The 19,224-nt window shown below is 38.3% G+C and overlaps 2 protein-coding genes across 8 annotated transcripts in view; both read right to left on the bottom strand.

Moving 5' to 3' along the window:
• LOC139177595 (uncharacterized) overlaps positions 1-8,241 on the bottom strand; it is a 199,119-nt gene extending 190,878 nt beyond the window's left edge. For all 7 annotated transcript variants that reach the window (XM_070773702.1, XM_070773703.1, XM_070773705.1 and 4 more), the window contains exon 1: positions 6,258-8,241. The gene's annotated coding sequence lies outside the window, so the exon portion shown is untranslated. The remainder of the gene's footprint in view (positions 1-6,257) is intronic.
• A 3,577-nt stretch (positions 8,242-11,818) lies between these two features.
• EFCAB13 (EF-hand calcium binding domain 13) overlaps positions 11,819-19,224 on the bottom strand; it is a 102,907-nt gene continuing 95,501 nt past the window's right edge. The window contains exon 17 of the mRNA XM_070774454.1: positions 11,819-11,919. Within this exon, the coding sequence (XP_070630555.1) occupies positions 11,819-11,919 (101 nt within the window). The remainder of the gene's footprint in view (positions 11,920-19,224) is intronic.

Here is a 19,224-nt window from a genome sequence, read left to right as displayed (position 1 = left end):
TTGTGATGAACTTAGGGGGTGCATATACCTTTGTGAATTAGTTTTTATACACTTTGAATAAATACCCATAAGTGGTACAGCTGAATCATATAGTAGTTCCATTATTAATTTTTTTTGAGGAATCTTCATACTTTTTTTCCACAGTGGCTGCACCACCAATATTTCACCACTTTCTCACCAACTCCTTTTATTTCTTGTCTTTTTTATAATGGGTATTCTAACAGGTGGGAGGTTTAGATTTACATTTTCCTAAAAATTAGTGATGCTGAACATTTTTTTCATGTGCCTCTTGGCTATTTGTCTGTCTTCTTTGGGAAAATGTCTATTCGACTTCTCTCCCATTTTTTAAATCAGTTTTTGTTATTGTTGTTGAGTTGTGTAAGTTACTTATGTATTTTGGATATTAACTCTTTATTACATGTAGCATGGGCAAATATCTACTCCCATTTGGTAGGTTGTCTTTTTGTTTTGTTGATGGTTTCCTTTGCTGTGAAGAATCTTTTTAGTCTGATGTTGTCCTATTAGTTCATTTTTGCTTTTGTTTTTCTTTCCTAGGAACAAATATCCAAAAAAATATTGCTAAGACATTTCAAAGAATGAACTGCCTATGTTTGTTTCTAGGAGTTTTTATAGCTTCAGTACTTAAAATCATGTTTGTCTGTTGTGTGAGATAGTTGTCTAGTTTTATTTGTGTGTGTGTGTGTGGCTGTCCAGTTTTTCCAACGGCATTTATTGAAGAGGAAACTATCCATTCTCCAATGTATGTTCTTACTCCTTTGTTCTTCTCTGTTTGTGACCAATGTTACTAGATGTGTAGAGTTGGACTCCTGGGTTTGAAAATTTTAGACTTTTTTCATATTGGTTTTGTACCCTGCCAATTTGTTTATTATTTCTAATAGTTTTTTGGTAGAGTATTTAGGGTTTTCTACATATAAAATCATATCATCCTCAAATAGTGACTGTTTTACTTCTTTCTTTCCAATATGGATGCCTTTTATTTATTTCTTGCCTAATTGCTATAGCTTTCTTGAGTATGCAAAACCCTTTGACTGTGTGGGTCACAACAAACTGTGGAAAATTCTTAAAGAAATGGGAATACCAGACCACCTGACCTGCCTCCTGAGGAATCTGTATGCAGGTCAAGAAGCAACAGTTAGAAATGGACATGGAAAAACAGACTGGTTCCAAATAAAGAAAGGAGTATGTCAAGGCTGTATATTGTCATCCTGATTATTTAAATTATATGCAGAGTACATCATGAGAAGAGCTGGGCTGGATGAAGCACAAGCTGGAATCAACATTGCTGGGAAAAATATCAAAATGCAAATGATACCACTCTTATGGCAGAAAGCGAAGAACTAAAGAGCCTCTTGATGAAAGTGAAAGAGGAGAGTGAAAAAGTTGGCTTAAAACTCAACATTCAGAAAACTAAGATCATGGCATCTGGTCCCATCATTTCATGGCAAATAGATGGAGAAACTATCGAAACAGTGAGAGATTTTATTTTCTTGGGCTCCAAAATCACTGCAGATGGTGACTGCAGCCATGAAATTAAAAGACACTTGTTCCTTGTAAGAAAAGTTATGACCAACCTACACAGCATATTAAGAAGCAGAGAATCACTTTGCCAACAAAGATCCATCTGGTAAAAGCTATGGCTTTTCCAGTAGTCATGTATGGATGTGAGAGTTGGACTACAAAGAAAGCTGAGCTCCAAAGAATTGATGCTTTTGAACTGTGGTGTTGGAGAAGACTCTTGAGAGTCACTTGGACTGCAAGGAGATCCAACCAGTCCATCCTAAAGGAAATCAGTCCTGAATATTCATTGGAAGGACTGATGCTGAAGCTGAAAATCCAATACTTTGGCCACCTGATGTGAAGAACTGATTCATCTCAAAAGACCCTGATGCTGAGAAAGATTGAAGGTGGGAGGAGAAGGGGATGACAGAGGATGAGATGGTTGGATGGCATCACTGACTCAATGGACATGAGTTTGAGTAAACTCCCGGAGTTGGTGATGGACAGGAAAGCCTGGCATGCTACAGTCTATGGGGCCGCAAAGTGTCAGACATGACTGAGCAACTGAACTGAACTCAACTGAACTGAATTGCTGTAGCTAAGATTTCCAATACTGTGTTGAATAAGAGTGGCATCATTATCTTATTCCTGATTTTAAAGGAATAGTTTTTAGTTTTTCACCATTGAGTATGATAAAAGCTGTGGGTTTCTCATATATAGCCTTCATTATCAATGCAAAGAAATAGAGGAAAACAATAGAATGGGAAAGACTAGAGATCTCTTTAAGAAAATTAGAGCTACTAAGGGAACATTATGTTGAGGCATGTTCCTTCTATGCCCACTTTACTAAGAGTTATTATCATAAATCATCACTGACTTTACAAATGCTTTTTCTGTATCTAGTGAGATACCCACATATTTTTTATCCTTCATTAAGGTAGTGTTGTCAGGTTTTCCCAGGTGGCGCTAGTGGTAAAACAAAACAAAACAAAAAAAACAACCCTACCAATGCAGGAGACATGATATGCAGGTTTGATCCCTGGGCTGGGAACATCCCCTGGAGGAGAGCATGGCACCCACTCCAGTATCTTTGCCTGGAGAATCCCATGGACAGAAGAGCCTGGCAGGCTACAGTCCATGGCATCACAGAGTCGGACATGACTGAAGTGACTTAGCACAGCACACAAGGCAGTGTATCATGTTGATTGACTTGCAGACATTTAACCATCCTTGAATCCCTGGAATAAATTTCACTTGGTCATGGTGAATGATCCTTTTAATATATTGTTGTATTCATTTTGCTAATATTGGGTTGAGGATTTTTGCATTTAAATTTCTCACAGATATTGGACTATAATTTTCTATTTTGTGGTATCTTTGTCTGTTTTTTTGCCTTTTCATACAGTTCATGGGGTTCTCAAGGCAAGAATACTGAAGTGGTTTGCCATTCCCTTCTTCAGTGCAAAAAGGGAAAATGGTTGTCTAAGGAGGCCTTACAAATAACTGAGAAAAGAAGAGATGCTAAAGGCAAAGGAGAAAAGGAAAGATATACCCATCTGAATGCAGAGTTCCAAAGAATAGCAAGGAGAGATAAGAAAGCCTTCCTCAGTGATCAATGCAAAGACATAGAGGAAAACAATAGAATGGGGAAGACTAGAGATCTCTTTAAGAAAATCAGAGATACCAAGGAAACATTTCATGCAAAGACAGGGACAAAAAAGGACAGAAATGGTATGAACCTAACAGAAGCAGAAGATATTAAGAAAAGGTGGCAAGAATATATAGAAGAACAATACAAAAAAAGATCTTCATGACCCAGATAACCACGAAGATATGATCCCTCACCTAGACATAGTGCATAGTCAGGTGGGCCTTAGGAAGCATCACTAGGAACAAAGCTAGTGGAGGGGATGGAATTCCAGCTGAGCTATTTCACATCCTGAAAGATGAGGCTGTGGAAGTGCTGCACTCAATGTGTCAGCAAATTTGGAAAACTCAGTAGTGGCCACAGGACTGGAAAAGGTCAGTTTTCATTCCAATCCCAAAGAAAGGCAACATGAAAGAATGTTCGAAGTACTGCACAATTGTACTTATCTCACACACTAGACAAAGTAATGCTCAAAATTCTCCAAGCCAGGCTTCAGCAATATGTGAACCATGAACTTCCTGATGTTCAAGCTGGTTTTAGAAAAGGCAGAGGAACCAGAGATCAAATTGCCAACATCTGTTGGATGATAGGAAAAGCAAGAGAGTTCCAGAAAAACATCTACTTCTGCTTTACTGACTACACCAAAGCCTCTGTGTGGTGCACGACAAACTGTGGAAAATTGTTAAAGAGATGGGAATACCAGACCACCTGACCTGCCTCCTAAGAAATCTGTATGCAGGTCGAGAAGCAACAGTTAGAACCGAACAAGAAACAATGGACTGGTCCCAAATTGGGAAGAAATACATCAAGGCTGTATATTGTCACCCTGCTTATTTAACTTATATGCTAAGTACATTATGCGAAATGCTGGGCTGGATGAATCACAAGCTGGAAGCAAGTTGCCAGGAGAAATATCAATAACCTCAGATATGCAGATGACACCACCCTTACGGCAGAAAGTGACGAGGAACTGAAGAGCTCTTGATGAAACTGAAAGAGGAGAGTGAAAAAGCTGGCTTAAAATTCAACAGTCAAAAAACTAAGATCATGGCATCTGGTCTTATCACTTCATGGCAAATAGATGGGGAAACAATGGAAACAGTGACAGACTTTATTTTTGGGGCTGCAAAATAACTGCAGATGGTGACTTCTGCCATGAAATTAAAAGATGCTTGTTCCTTGGAAGAAAAGCTATGACAAACCTAGACAGCATATTAAAAAGCAAAGACATTACTGTGCTAACAATGGTCTGTCTAGTCAAAGCTACGGTTTTTCCAGTAGTCATGCATGGATACGAAAGTTGAACCATAAAGAAAGCTTGAGTGCCAAAGAATTGATGCTTTTGAACTGTAGTGTTGGAGAAGACTCTTGAGAGTCCCTTGGACTGCAAGAAGATCCAACCAGTCCATCCTAAAGGAAATCAGTCCTGAATATTCACTGGAAGGACTGATGCTGAAACTGAAGCTCCAATACTTTCATCTGCTGACGTGAAGGACTGACTTACTGGAAAAGACTCTGATGCTGGGAAAGACTGACGGCAAGAGGAGAAGGTGACAACAGAGGATGAGATTGTTGGATGGCATAACCAACTCAATGGATATCAGTTTGAGCAAGTTCTGGGAGTTAGTGATGGACAGGGATGCCTGGCGTGCTGCAGTCCATGGGGTCGCAAAGAGTCGGACACGACTGAGCGACTGAACTGAACTGATCTTATCTGGTTTGGGTATCAGGGTAATCTTGGCTCTGTGAAATGACTTAGGAAGTGGAACCGATGTCTTCTGCATTACAGGCAGATTCTTTACCATCTGTGTGTGCTGTAGTTCACAGGGTTGCAAAGAGTCCGATATGACTTCTCAACTGAGCAACAACTCCCTACAGAGATGCTTTACTGAACAAAAATGACAAAGAAGAGAAAAAATGTTTTTTTCAATTCTTTTGGGAAACCACTAGCATAAATGATTTTAAAAAGGAAAACATAAAAATAAGCAAAATGAAGAATGAAATGGAAGTATTACTGTAGATGTTATAAATAACTACAAAAATACTAAGAATTTATTGTTAAAAACTTTATACCATTATAGCAATAAGTTTTTATATAAAAAGACAAACTCCTAGGTAAAAATTTACCAAAATTGACTTCAACAATAAAAGAAAAACTAATAATCATATAACATTAAAGATTAATTAGTAATCAAAAACCTACCCAAAAAGAACTATGGCTTCTTTTTTGTGAATACCACTAGACATGAAAGGAATATGCAATTCCAATGTTACATAAGCTATTTTAGGATTTAGAAAAAGAAAGAATACTTTCCAAATTACAAGGATAATTAAGACATTGAAGCCTGACAATGCCAGTACAAGAAAACAAAGCTATCATTAGTCTCACTCATAAATAGAGATTAATAAATTGTAAACAAAGTTTACAGAAATAAAATTTTCTATTTTTATTTTATTTGAAAAATTAAAAGAATAATATATCATGACCACGATGGGATTAATCCAAAAATCCAAGTTTCATTTAATATTATAAAATTCAACTCTTGTAACTCACCACACTAACAGACTAAAAGAGAAAACTCACATGACCTACCTTAAGAGATACATAAAAATTGTTTGGAAAATTCATGATAAACCAAGTAAACAAATATAAATTCAATCTTTTTAGCAAAAAAGGAATATAAGGCAATTTCCTTAGACTGGTAAATGGTATTTATGAAAAACCCACACCAAATTCACACTTGTTTGTGAAGCTCTTTCTATAAGAAATATCCTATCTCTGGAATTCAAGGTTGGGGAAGTAGAAAAGTAGGGCTCTACCTTATGTATTATTATGACCATTCACCCCAATAAATGAGCATCTGCTTTTAAAACATGGACAAGATCACTTGTTTCTGTTAGTCTTCTCCAAATACAGAAGAATATCCATACACTTTCCAAAAAAGTTCGAATTCACAGTGACCAATATATCAATATAGTTTCATAACAACCTCCCTAAACTTACAGTATTCTCACTCCTTTTTAAAAAATTTAGTCAGTGTGAACAGGTATACTCTAAAGAGGAAACCTGAGAGGTAACTGAGGTACTCACCATCTGTTGCAGAGTTTCTAAGTTGTTCTTTACTCAAAGGTTTCTCCAAGGTAGGTAAAAAGTCTTTAACTGCAACTTTCCCATCAGAGACACTATTAACAATGTTCCAAGGATCTTCTGTTCCTAGAGAGAAAGAGAAAGATGACAAAATGTGAAGATATTTAATTGGTTAGTCCATTCAAATAAGCACATAAACAACTTGATTTGGGTAAAACGTATTCACTTTCTAGAAATCCGTCTTGAGGTTTTTCTGTCTGCAATATCCTCCAAACCGAAAGCTCCACAAAATGTATAGGTCTAATTGTTTATATTAGAAAACAAGAAACACTGCACTACTTCACCTTTTTAGTTCAACCCATGAAGGTAAACAATAAAGCCAACAAAACAGCAAAGTGAACCCAAGGAAAGTAATGCTACAATTGGGGAGGGAACCCCTTTTTCTCCTTATCCGGTGTTTGGAAAGAATAACAGTGATCCTGGTAAGATGCTAATAAATTGACATTTTATTAAAGTATTATTCACTGTTTTGGTTATGTGAATAATCTGTGTATGAGTGTGTTCTATATTGCCAACTTATATTTTCAGTTTCATTAATGTCTGACTACTATAGTAGGGAGATGGTGATTGTTTTCCTGTTTTGTTTATGCTGCTGGTTAGCTGCATGGGTTGAACATTTAAGATAAATTAATTTTAATTTTCTTGTTCTTTATGAAAAGCAATTAATGCTATACAATTTCCTGCAAGATTGTTTTTATCAGATTTTGTATTTTGATATATTTCATTTTCACGGTCATTCATTTCTAAAATTTTTAAATTTCTACTTTAATTTATTTAGCCCAAAGCCACCTTTGAGCTTCCCAGGTGGCTCAATAGTAAAGAACCTACCTGCCAATGCAGGACATGGGTTTGAGCAGGAAGATCCTCTGGAGGAGAAAATGGCAGCCACTCCAGGTTCTCCCTGGGATAATCCCATGGACAGAAGAGTCTGGCAGTTTACGTCCATGGGGTTCCAAAGAGTTGGATGTGACTGAACACACGTGCATTTATTTTTTAACAAAAGAATTACTTACAACATTTGTTTTCAGACTTTAAAGCAAAAATTTTCCATATTCTTTCATAAATAATGCTTGTTACTACCTAATGATAATAGACACAGTTCCTGATGAACTATGGATAGAGGTATGTGACATTGTACAGGAGACAGGAATCAAGACCATCCCCAAGAAAAAGAAATGCAAAAAAGCAAAATGGCTGTCTGAGGAGGCCTTACAAATACCTGTGAAGAGAAGGGAAGTGAAAAGCAAAGGGGAAAAGGAAAGATATACCCATTTGAATGCAGAGTTCCAAAGAATAGCAAGGAGAGATAAGGAAGCCTTCCTCAGCTATCAATGCAAAGAAATAGAGGGAAACAACAGAATGGGAAAGACTAGAGATCTCTTCAAGAAAATTAGAGATACCAAGGGAACATTTCATGCAAAGATGGGCTAAATAAAGGACAGAGATGGTATGGATCTAACAGAAGCAGAAGATATTAAGAAGAGGTGGCGAGAATACACAGAATAACCATACAAAAAAAGATCATCATGACCCAGATAATCACGATGGTGTGATCACTGACCTAGAGCCAGACATCCTGGAATGTGAAGTCAAGTGGGCCTTGGGAAGCATCACTACGAACAAAGCTAGTGGAGGTGATGGAATTCCAGTTGAGCTACTTCAAATCCTGGAAGATGATGCTGTGAAAGTGCTGCACTCAATACGCCAGCAAATTTGGAAAACTCAGCAGTGGCCACAGGACTGAAAAAGGTCAGTTTTCATTCCAATCCCAAAGAAGGGCAATGCCAAAGAATGATCAAACTACTGCACAATTGCACTCATCTCACACGCTAGTAAAGTAATGCTCAAAATTCTACAAGCCAGGCTTCAGCAATACATGAACCGTGAGCTTCCAGATGTTCAAGCTGGTTTTAGAAAAGGCAGAGGAACCAGAGATCAAATTGTCAACATCTGCTGGATCATCAAATAAGCAAGAGAGTTCCAGAAAAACATCTATTTCTGCTTTATTGACTATGCCAAAGCCTTTGACTGTGTGGATCACAATAAACTGTGGAAAATTCTGAAACAGATGGGAATACCAGACCACCTGATCTGCCTCTTGAGAAATCTATATGCAGGTCAGGAAGCAACAGTTAGAACTGGACATGGAACAACAGACTGGTTCCACATAAAAAAGGAGTATGTCAAGGCTGTATATTGTCACCCTGCTTATTTAACTTATGTGCAGAGTACATCATGAGAAACGCTGGGCTGGAGGAAGCACAAGCTGGAATCAACATTACCAGGAGAAATATCAATAAACTCAGATATGCAGATGACACCACCCGTATGGCAGAAAGTGAAGAAGAACTAAAGATCCTCTTGATGAAAGTGAAAGAGGAGAGTGAAAAAGTTGGCTTAAAGCTCAACATTCAGAAAACGAAGATCATGGCATCTGGTCCCATCACTTCATGGCAAATAGATGGGGAAACAGTGGAAACAATGGCTGACTTTATTTTTCTGACCTCCAAAATCACTGCTGATGGTGACTGCAGCCATAAAATTAAAGGACGCTTACTCCTTGGAAGGAAAGTTATGACCAACCTAGACAGCATATTAAAAAGCAGAGACATTACTTTGCCAACAAAGGTCCATCTAGTCAAGGCTATGGTTTTTCCTGTGGTCATGTATTGATGTGAGAGCTGGACTATAAAGAAAGCTGAGTGCTGAAGAATTGATGCTTTTGAACTGTGGTGTTGGAGAAGACTCTTGAGAGTCCCCTGGACTGCAAGGAGGTCCAACCTGTCCATCTAAAGGAGATCAGTCCTGGGTGTTCATTGGAAGGACTGATGCTGAAGCTGAAACTCCAATACTTTGGCCACCTGATGCAAAGAGCTGACTCATTTGAAAAGACCCTGATGCTGGGAAAGATTGATGGCAGAAGGAGAAGGGGACGACAGAGGATTAGATAGTTCAATGGCATCACTGACTCAATGGACATGGGTTTGGGTAGACTCCGGGAGTAGGATGGACAGGGAGGCCTGGCGTGCTGCGGTTCACGGGGTCACAAAGAGTCGGACATGACTGAGCGACTGAACTGAACTGAATGGTGAGTCTATGTGGTCTGAATGACTTCTGATATTTAGAATTCATCGAAATATTTCTTTGTGGCTTAAATATCATCTATTTTCATGAACATTCCATAGGCATTTGAAGAGTGTGTTTAGTATATAAAGTACTATGTCTGTTTCTCAAATAAAGTTTAATATTGTTACTTTAATCTCAATCTCTTTCAATCTATCTCTCATCTTTCACTGAAGATTTATGTGTTCAGCTGAAAGTGTATGTGTTTATATATATGGTGTTGTCCTACAGGGATTAGAATAAGTCTAACTTATATGAAGTATTTTATGCTACAAATTTATTGCATTTCTTCTATATTTTTATGATATGAATATAAATCTAATTTATTGTTTATGATTTGCTGTTTGTATAGGCTTACTCCCTGGAAGAAAAGTTATGACCAACCTAGATAGCATACTGAAAAGCAGAGACATTACTTTGCCAACAAACGTCTGTCTAGTCAAGGCTATGATTTTTCCAGTGGTCATGTATGGATGTGAGAGTTGGACTGTGAAGAAAGCTGAGTGCCGAAGAATTGATGCTTTTGAACTGTGGTGTTGGAGAAGACTCTTGAGAGTCCCTTGGACTGCAAGGAGATCCAACCAGCCCATTCTGAAGGAGATCAGCCCTGGGATTTCTTTGGAGGGAATGATGTTGAAGCTGAAACTCCAGTACTTTGGCCACCTCATGTGAAGAGTTGACTCAATGGAAAAGACTCTGATGCTGGGAGGGATTGAGGGCAGGAGGAGAAGGGGACGACAGAGGATGAGATGGCTGGATGGCATCACTGACTCGACGGACGTGAGTCTGAGTGAACTCCAGGAGTTGGTGATGGACAGGGAGGCCTGGCGTGCCTCATGGGGTCGCAAAGAGTCGGACACAACTGAGCGACTGAACCAAACTGATAGGCTATATTTTACTTAACCAAACCCCTAGTGATGGATACTAAGTTACTTTCATTTTTTCTCCCATAAACAATGTTACAATGAGCATTCTTGTACATCTCTCTACAAGAGACTCTCTGGGCTATTTACCTAAGACAGAATTATCAAGTCCTAAGAAATATCCATACTTAATTTGACAAGTACTGCCAGCTTTCTATGCAGAATGACTCTCTATACACTATTTTACCTACCCAACAGCAATTCTTGAGTATTCCCACCTCTCTTCATATACATATTTAGCCACTGGGGTTTCTTCTTATGTGTACTGACTTCTTATATCCTTCCAATGAATATTTTTCTAACTAATACTGAGTTGCAGAATTTCTTACATGTTCAAGATATTAATCTTTAGTTAGTCCTAAAAGTTGTAGTTATCTTCTTCCAATCTATTCAGTTCAGTTCAGTTCAGTCACTCAGTCGTGTCCAACTCTTTGTGACCACCAGAATCACAGCACGCCAGGCCTCCCTGTCCATCACCAACCCCCAGAGTTCACCCAGACTCACATCCATCGAGTCAGTGATGCCATCCAGCCATCTCATCCTCTGTCGTCCCCTTCTCCTCCTGCCCCCAATCCCTCCCAGCATCAGAGTCTTTTCCAATGAGTCAACTCTTCGCATGAGGTGGCCAAAGTACTGGAGTTTCAGCTTCAGCATCATTCCCTCCAGAAAAATCCTAGGGCTGATCTCCTTCAGAGAGCTCTAGTGGTGGGTATTTCATATGCCAAGAAAGCCTATGTATTGAAAATCTATAAAGTATATTGTGTACTTCTTTGCACACAGAAATGACTCTGCATTGGTTTCCCTAACATTTGTCTGAGTTGTCATTCTTTTCAAGAGTGCTCACTGATCAAATAGTCATTTGAATGGTTATTCAAATAAATCACCAGTAATACTGTTTTAAACATATTTTCCAAACAAGAAAGTGCACAAACCCCACAAGCACTATCTTCATTGGTTTCAGTCCTACATCTTTAACTTTTAAGCCAAAATGGAAGTCAAATAATAGAAAACCTGTGCCACTGAACTGCACATGATCTCTCTGATATTTAACAAAAACATGATAAGTGTCTATTAAATAAGCAAAAGGAACATGATAAGTGTCTATTAAAGAAGCAAAAGATTTATGAGAAATTATATAATATAGAAGCCTATACACAGGATGGAGTCCTAAGTCTGAGGCTTAAAATGATATATAGAATTTTCATATCTGGAAAAATTGTAAGGCCAGTAGCTGACTCTATATATAAAGTCCTAAAAACAAAAAGAGTTAAAAATAGGTTTAAGCAGGTCCCTTTCTACAAAAAACCTTTTTCTTTCATTAAGAAACCTGTCAACTTTTAATCAAAACCAAGCTCTGCCTACCTATAAATAGATCAATGTCAATATGTTAATCAGAAATTAGCACAACCAGAAAAGATAAAAAGCAAAACCAAAGGCATCCCTTCAATAAAAATAAATTTAATAGTCACAAGTAATCCAATACTTACCTTCTAACTTGGAGGTATCATGCATTTCCTTTACCACTTTTGCAAATTCTTCAATCTGTACTTTGTCACCTTCTGTAAGAAAAACATTTTAAATAAATCAGCCTCACTGAAGCAAAAGTTGGATTCAATAAAGAAATCTTTGAAAATGTAAATTACTTGATGTATTCATAAGAGTTATATTTCCTTTGTATATTGTTGAGTGACCAAAAGATTAATTTTATGGAATGAATAAACCTTATGGCTGCAGAAATCAGGCTGAGATTTTCATTTCCAATAGTCAAGAGAAACTATGCAATCCGTATCACTAGAAATAAAACTAAGAGACAAATCTCAATTTAATTTTAGCCTTTCAAATGTTTGAAGATAAAAATACTGTAGCAGATGTAAAACTTTTTCCAAAGTCAGATGGTTCTATAGCTAGAATTTCTGATTGATGTTTACACCTATTTCTTACACAAAAATACATAAGTATTAGATTACAAAGTCAAAGTGACAAGCGCTTTGTTTTCTGAATCTGAAACAGGGAAAATTAATTCAAGGATTTAGAATTATTATAGTTTATGATCATAGACTAGAATACAGTATAAGCAGAAAGTGTATCGACAGCAGATAAGACCTTGCCTAGAGCTTACATATATAGCTACAAAGGCCAAAAAGTATATGAAAAGGTGTTTAATATCACTAATCATCAAGGAAATACAAATCAAAACCACAACAAGATATCATCTCACATCTGTTAGGGTGGCTATTACCAAAAATAAATAACAGATACTCGTGAGGATATAGAGGAAAAGGAACTCTTATATACTGTTGATTGGAATGTAAATGGGTACAGTCATTGTTTTTAAAGTACAGTGGTTCCTCAAAAAAATTAAATATAGAACTACCACATGATCCAATCATCCCCCACCTTTTTTTATTATATATACATGATGGACTATTAATTAGCCATAAAAAAAGGAAATTCTGCCATTTGTGACAATATAGATAAGCCTGCAGGGCATTATACATTTCATTATGTGAAATAAGCCAAACAGAGAAAGACAAGTACTGTACGGTATTACTTATATGTGGAATCTAAAAAAAGAAAACAGTTTAATAGAAACATAAAGTAGATAGGGGCTGGGGGAAGGGGAAATGGAGAAGCATAGGTCAAAGGGCACAAACTTTCAGTTATAAGAAAAAGAGGTTCAATAAAAGAAAAAGAATAATAAATTCAGAATAAAATCTAACGTACAACATGGTGATTATAGTTGAAAATATGGCAGTTTACACCTGAAAGTTGCTGAGATTAGATGTTAAGCATTCTCATCATTCACACACACACAAAATTAAATATATGAGGTAATGGGTGTAAATGTGTTAATTATCTTGATCTTGTTAATCCTTCCACTACATCTTTCAATCATAATAGTATGCATTTTATATACAATTATGATCAAGACCATCCCTATGGAAAAGAAATGCAAAAAAGCAAAATGGCTGTCTGAGGAGGCCTTACAAGTAGCTGTGAAAAGAAAAGAAGCCAAAAGCAAAGGAGAAAAGGAAAGATATAAACATCTGAATGCAGAGTTCCAAAGAATAGCAAGAAGAGATAAGAAAGCCTTCTTCAGCGATCAATGCAAAGAAATAGAGGAAAACAACAGAATGGGAAAGACTAGAGATCTCTTCAAGAAAATGAGCAAAGATGGGCTCAATAAAGGACAGAAATGGTATGGACCTAACAGAAGCAGAAAATATTAAGAAGAGGTGGCAAGAATACACAGAAGAACTGTACAAAAAAGAGCTTCACGACCCAGATAATCACGACGGTGTGATCACTCACCTAGAGCCAGACATCCTGGAATGTGAAGTCAAGTGGGCCTTAGAAAGCATCACTACGAACAAAGCTGGTGGAGGTGACAGAATTCCAGTTGAGCTATTCCAAATCCTGAAAGATGATGCTGTGAAAGTGCTGCACTCAATATGCCAGCAAATTTGGAAAACTCAGCAGTGGCCACAGGACTGGACAAGGTCAGTTTTCATTCCAATCCCAAAGAAAGGCAATGCCAAAGAATGCTCAAATTACTGCACAATTGCACTTATCTCACACGCTAGTAAAGTAATGCTCAAAATTCTCCAAGCCAGGCTTCAGCAATATGTGAACGGTGAACTTCCTGATGTTCAAGCTGGTTTTAGAAAAGGCAGAGGCACCAGAGATCAAATTGCCAACATCCACTGGATCATGGAAAAAGCAAGACAGTTCCAGAAAAACATCTATTTCTGCTTTATTGACTATGCCAAAGCCTTTGACTGTGTGGATCACAATAAACTGTGGAAAATTCTGAAAGAGATGGGAATACCAGACCACCTGACCTGCCTCTTGAGAAATCTGTATGCAGGTCAGGAAGCAACAGTTAGAACTGGACATGGAACAACAGACTGGTTCCAAATAGGAAAAGGAGTACGTCAAGGCTGTATATTGTCACCCTGCTTATTTAACTTCTATGCAGAGTACATCATGAGAAATGCTGGACTGGAAGAAACACAAGCTGGAATCAAGATTGCCGGGAGAAATATCAATAACCTCAGATATGCAGATGACACCACCCTTATGGCAGAAAGTGAAGAGGAACTCAAAAGCCTCTTGATGAAAGTGAAAGAAGAGAGTGAAAAAGTTGGCTTAAAGCTCAACATTCAGAAAACGAAGATCATGGCATCCAGTCCCATCACTTCATGGGAAATAGATGGGGAAACAGTGGAAACAGTGTCAGACTTTATTTTTCTGGGCTCAAAAATCACTGCAGATGGTGACTGCAGCCATGAAATTAAAAGACGCTTACTCCTTGGAAAGAAAGTTATGACCAACCTAGATAGCATATTGAAAAGCAGAGATATTACTTTGCCAACAAAGGTTCGTCTAGTCAAGGCTATGGTTTTTCCTGTGGTCATGTATGGATGTGAGAGTTGGACTGTGAAGAAGGCTGAGCGCCGAAGAATTGATGCTTTTGAACTGTGGTGTTGGAGAAGACTCTTGAGAGTCCCCTGGTCTGCAAGGAGATCCAGCCAGTCCATTCTGAAGGAGATCAGCCCTGGGATTTCTTTGGAAGGAATGATGCTAAAGTTGAAACTCCAGTACTTTGGCCACTTCATGCGAAGTGTTGACTCATTGGAAAAGACTGATGCTGGGAGGGATTGGGGGCAGGAGGAGAAGGGGACGACAGAGGATGAGATGGCTGGATGGCATCACTGACTCGATGGATGTGAGTCTGGGTGAACTCCAGGAGTTGGTGATGGACAGGGAGGCCTGGCGTGCTGGGGTTCATGGGGTCACAAAGAGTTGGACACGACTGAGCGACTGATCTGACCTGATACAATAAAACTGGAAATATATATACACATATAGCTACAACCAACAGTGTCTTGTCTTTTATCTTTCCTTGGCTTTCAAATTAACACTTGGATTTTTAGGAACCATACTCTCTAGTAAGAGCATGTATCTTTATTGCATTTTTCCAGCTTCTGTCTTTTAGTAGGACCCTGCCCTGTTGACCTCCTGGTGGTGCAGATGGTAAAGCATCTGCCTACAATGCAGGAGACCCGGGTTCGATCCCTGGGTCGGGAAGATCCCCTGGGGAAGGAAATGGCAACCCACTCCAGTACTCTTGCCTGGAAAACCCCATGGACAGAAAAGCATGGTAGGCTACAGTCCATGGGGTCACAAAGAGTCAGACACGACTGAGCGACTTCACTTTCACTTTGCCCTGTTGAGCCATACTAAGTCGCTTCAGTCGTGTGCAACTCTTTGTGTCCCTATGAACTGTAGCCCATCCATGGGATTCTCTAGGCAAGAATACTGGAGTGGGTTGCCATGCTCTTCTCCACGGGTTCTTCCTGACTTAGGGATCAAACCCACGTCTCCTGTGGCTCCCACATTGTAGGCAGATTCTTAATCTCTGAGCCACTAGGGAAGCCCCTTAGTAGGGCCCTACATCTCCCTAACTATAAGAGCTCTGCCTTAAATATGTCAGGTATCTCTCTGATGTGGGGAGAAAGGGTAGAAAAGGATACAAAGAGTTTCTGTATCCCATTTCCCATGATTATTTTATATTCTGTTACTCTGGATAATCTCCTACCAGCCTCATATCAACCAGCAAAGCAAGATAATCAAATTTTCTAAGACTGGTTACAAAAAGACCTTCTCAAGACCAGCTTTAAGGGGCTCCCCTGGTGGCTCAGAGGTTAAAGCGTCTGCCTGCAATGTGGGAGACCCGGGTTCGATCTCTGAGTCAGGAAGATCCCCTGGGGAAGGAAATGGCAACCCACTCCAGTATTCTTGCCTAGAGATTCCCATGGAGCGAGGAGCCTGGTAGGCTACAGTCCACGGGGTCACAAAGAGTCTGGCACGACTGAGCTACTTCACTTTTCACTTTCAAAGACCAGCTTAAAGTAAGCAGTAGGCATTGCAGCTCAGTCACCTAAGTGGAGATTCCTCTGAATCCAGCTCATATATTCAAATACAACTAAATTCAGCTATTTAGAATTATAAAAGAAAGAAAAGAAAAAAGCAAACAAACAAGGAGCATCTGAGGTCACCAGGTGCCAATAACACTAGCAGGTGCTTTAACAAAATCTGCATCTAGGGTTGGGCCTGTTTACCAATGGACACAAATCTCTGTGACCTATAATTCCATTTGGTCCTTGAGTTCTTACATATGCTGAAACAGAAAAGCAACCACAGGTTTTAGAAAAGATTCCTTGGGTATATTTAAATATGTTCTATGAAAAGACATGTGGGTAGACAGAGATTTTAGAATTTGGCACTCATTCTTTGCTAAACCACCAACACAAGGTTAACCACAACAAATACCAGGTTTCAAAGTTAGAGCCTGAAATAAATATTCAGACTTAACTTTAACAAGTATAAACAAAAATAGCAATATCACAAAGACAAGTTCTGAATCAGGTTGTCAAACCCAAAAGAAAAAAGTTATTTAGCTAATTTCAATTCCATCAGAGGTCAGAGTCAGGAGAAATAGAACAAATACATCTCAGTTTAAGTTTAAAAACCTAAAACAAGTAAAGCTGGAGAAACCAGAAGAGAAGAGAGTATCTGAAGTCTTTATGCCTGGCTACAACTATAATGATTTCCTCCATATAATTCCTAGTCTATGGATTCAGCCTCTCACATCCCCCTTAAGTATTTCTACATCATCCTGACATATTTTGGCTCAACCTCAACTCTCTTCATTTAGGTCTTTCATCAGAAACAGGGAGGGACTCAAAAGGTATATAAGTTGATATTTGGGAAGCATTTCTGAATTTTCCAAATGATACACACACTTTTCAATGCATTTTTCTAATCATCATAAAATTAATTTTTTCATTTTAAATATACTTTAAAATACTGAGGAGTCAATATGGAATACCATCAACAGCCAGGAAGTAATTCACTTAGAGGGAACCTAAATCTGTTTTGTTTTTTTTTTCTTTTTAACATAACCTGGTCAAATGATTATTTTAGGACAATAATTCTTGAGTTCTTTCTCATATTTCTAAAGATGTGTTGAGATGCTTTATCAGTTCACTTAGTCATGTTACCTACTTTGATCATAAGAACTCAACTCTTATTTTTTATACATTGGGGTACTCTACAAGATTTCATTTGGAACCAAAGAATTCCACTGATTTAACAGCACCAAATATAAACAAAAACCAAAAATAAAGAATTTCAAAACTTTGCAAACCACAGCAATAAAATGGGGCTTCCTAGATGGCACTAGTGGTAAAGAACGTCTGCCAATGCAGGAGACATAAGCTTATAGACGCAGGTTCAATCCCTGGGCTGAGAAGATCCCCTGGAGAAGTGCACAGCAATCTCCTCCAGTACTTTTGCCTAGAGAATCCCATGGGAGAGAAGCCTCTCAGGCTACAGTCCACAGGGTCAAAAGACTCAGACACAACTGAAGCGACTGAGCACCCATGTACACTAAAATAAGAACCAAATCACTTTGTATAAAAGGATTAAAGTTAAAAGAAGAAATAGTACGACAGATGAAGTCCACATATAGTTTTCAATATCTTGTGTATATTCAGATTTAGATGGTAAAATAATCCACATTTTACATACTACATTTTTGCTTCACAAGTATATAATAATGAATAGGACTTCACTTTCACTTTTCACTTTCATGCATTGGAGAAGGAAATGGCAACCCATTCCAGTGTTCTTGCCTGGAGAATCCCAGGGACGGGGGAGCCTGGTGAGCTGCCGTTTATGGGGTCACAGAGAGTCGGACACGACTGAAGCGACTTAGCAGCAAGCAGCAGCAACAGCAGCAGCAGCAGGATACCATTTGACCAGCTTTATTACCACAGTAAGTGGTTTTATAGACAGCTGAGTTATTTTCATAATGCATAAAATGTTTTATTGGTCTGATTAAAATAAATGCTATATGATATTTTCTCTGGCACATGTTGCCCACAACTTCCACTCACTGTATCAAAAGAACCTGAAACTTTGCCACAGAGGAAAAGAGGGGTGGGGGGAAGGAAATCCCTACTACCAGAAAATTACCCTTCTGTTTAAATCAACCCTTCTTACCTCATATATCCCAATAAATAAAACAATCCACATGCTTAAAGTCTAAAATTACCAGCCTCAATTAAAGGAGAAAAGGGGGATAATAACACTCACAGAGGATGACAATTTTTGATAAAGACCCCAGACAGCATGCTTATGTTACTAGGCTAGTCCTGCATAAACATTCTACACAAAAGAGTATAAAAATACATTTGTAACTTCAGGGTACTAAGAATATGAGAGAGTAGAAATGATCACATGTAGCTATGGACTCTTTCTTTCCTAAATGCAAAATATCAGCAGTATATAATGGAGTATTTATTTTTAAAATTTTATTCTATTGTCTTTTTTTATAGTATTTTTGTGAACTTTTTTTTGTTTTGTGTGAATCTTTTCTTACTTCCTAACGAGGCACAGGTGGTAGCCACCAGCAAATGTGTTTTCCTAACAAATTAAATAAAAGCCTATTTCAACCAAACAACACGACTATCCCAAGAAGTATTAATAAAACTGGGATATAAACCATTTTCCTAACTCCCTGTGTTCACTGGGATATTCCATTTTCTATTAACATATTATGGAACTTAAAAGTAGTCAAGTAACCAAGCAGGACCCTATCAGGCCTTCTGCCTTCCCAGGACAGACCACCACCTACATATCTTCCACCTGCCTTTTATGTATAGAAAAGCTTTACTCTCTTAGGCCTCCCACGAGTCCCAAAAGGCTGGCTCAAGAGTAAGTGATTATGAAATGTGAAAATACAAAAACAAAGCACAGCTAGCTGTTGGGCCAGGAAACTGGTAACAAATTAACAG

The sequence above is a fragment of the Bos indicus genome, chromosome 19, assembly GCF_029378745.1.
Source record: "Bos indicus isolate NIAB-ARS_2022 breed Sahiwal x Tharparkar chromosome 19, NIAB-ARS_B.indTharparkar_mat_pri_1.0, whole genome shotgun sequence".
Taxonomy (NCBI): Eukaryota; Metazoa; Chordata; class Mammalia; order Artiodactyla; family Bovidae; genus Bos; species Bos indicus.
Note: the sequence above shows the minus strand (reverse complement) of the source record. Positions and strands in the feature narration are given on the sequence as shown.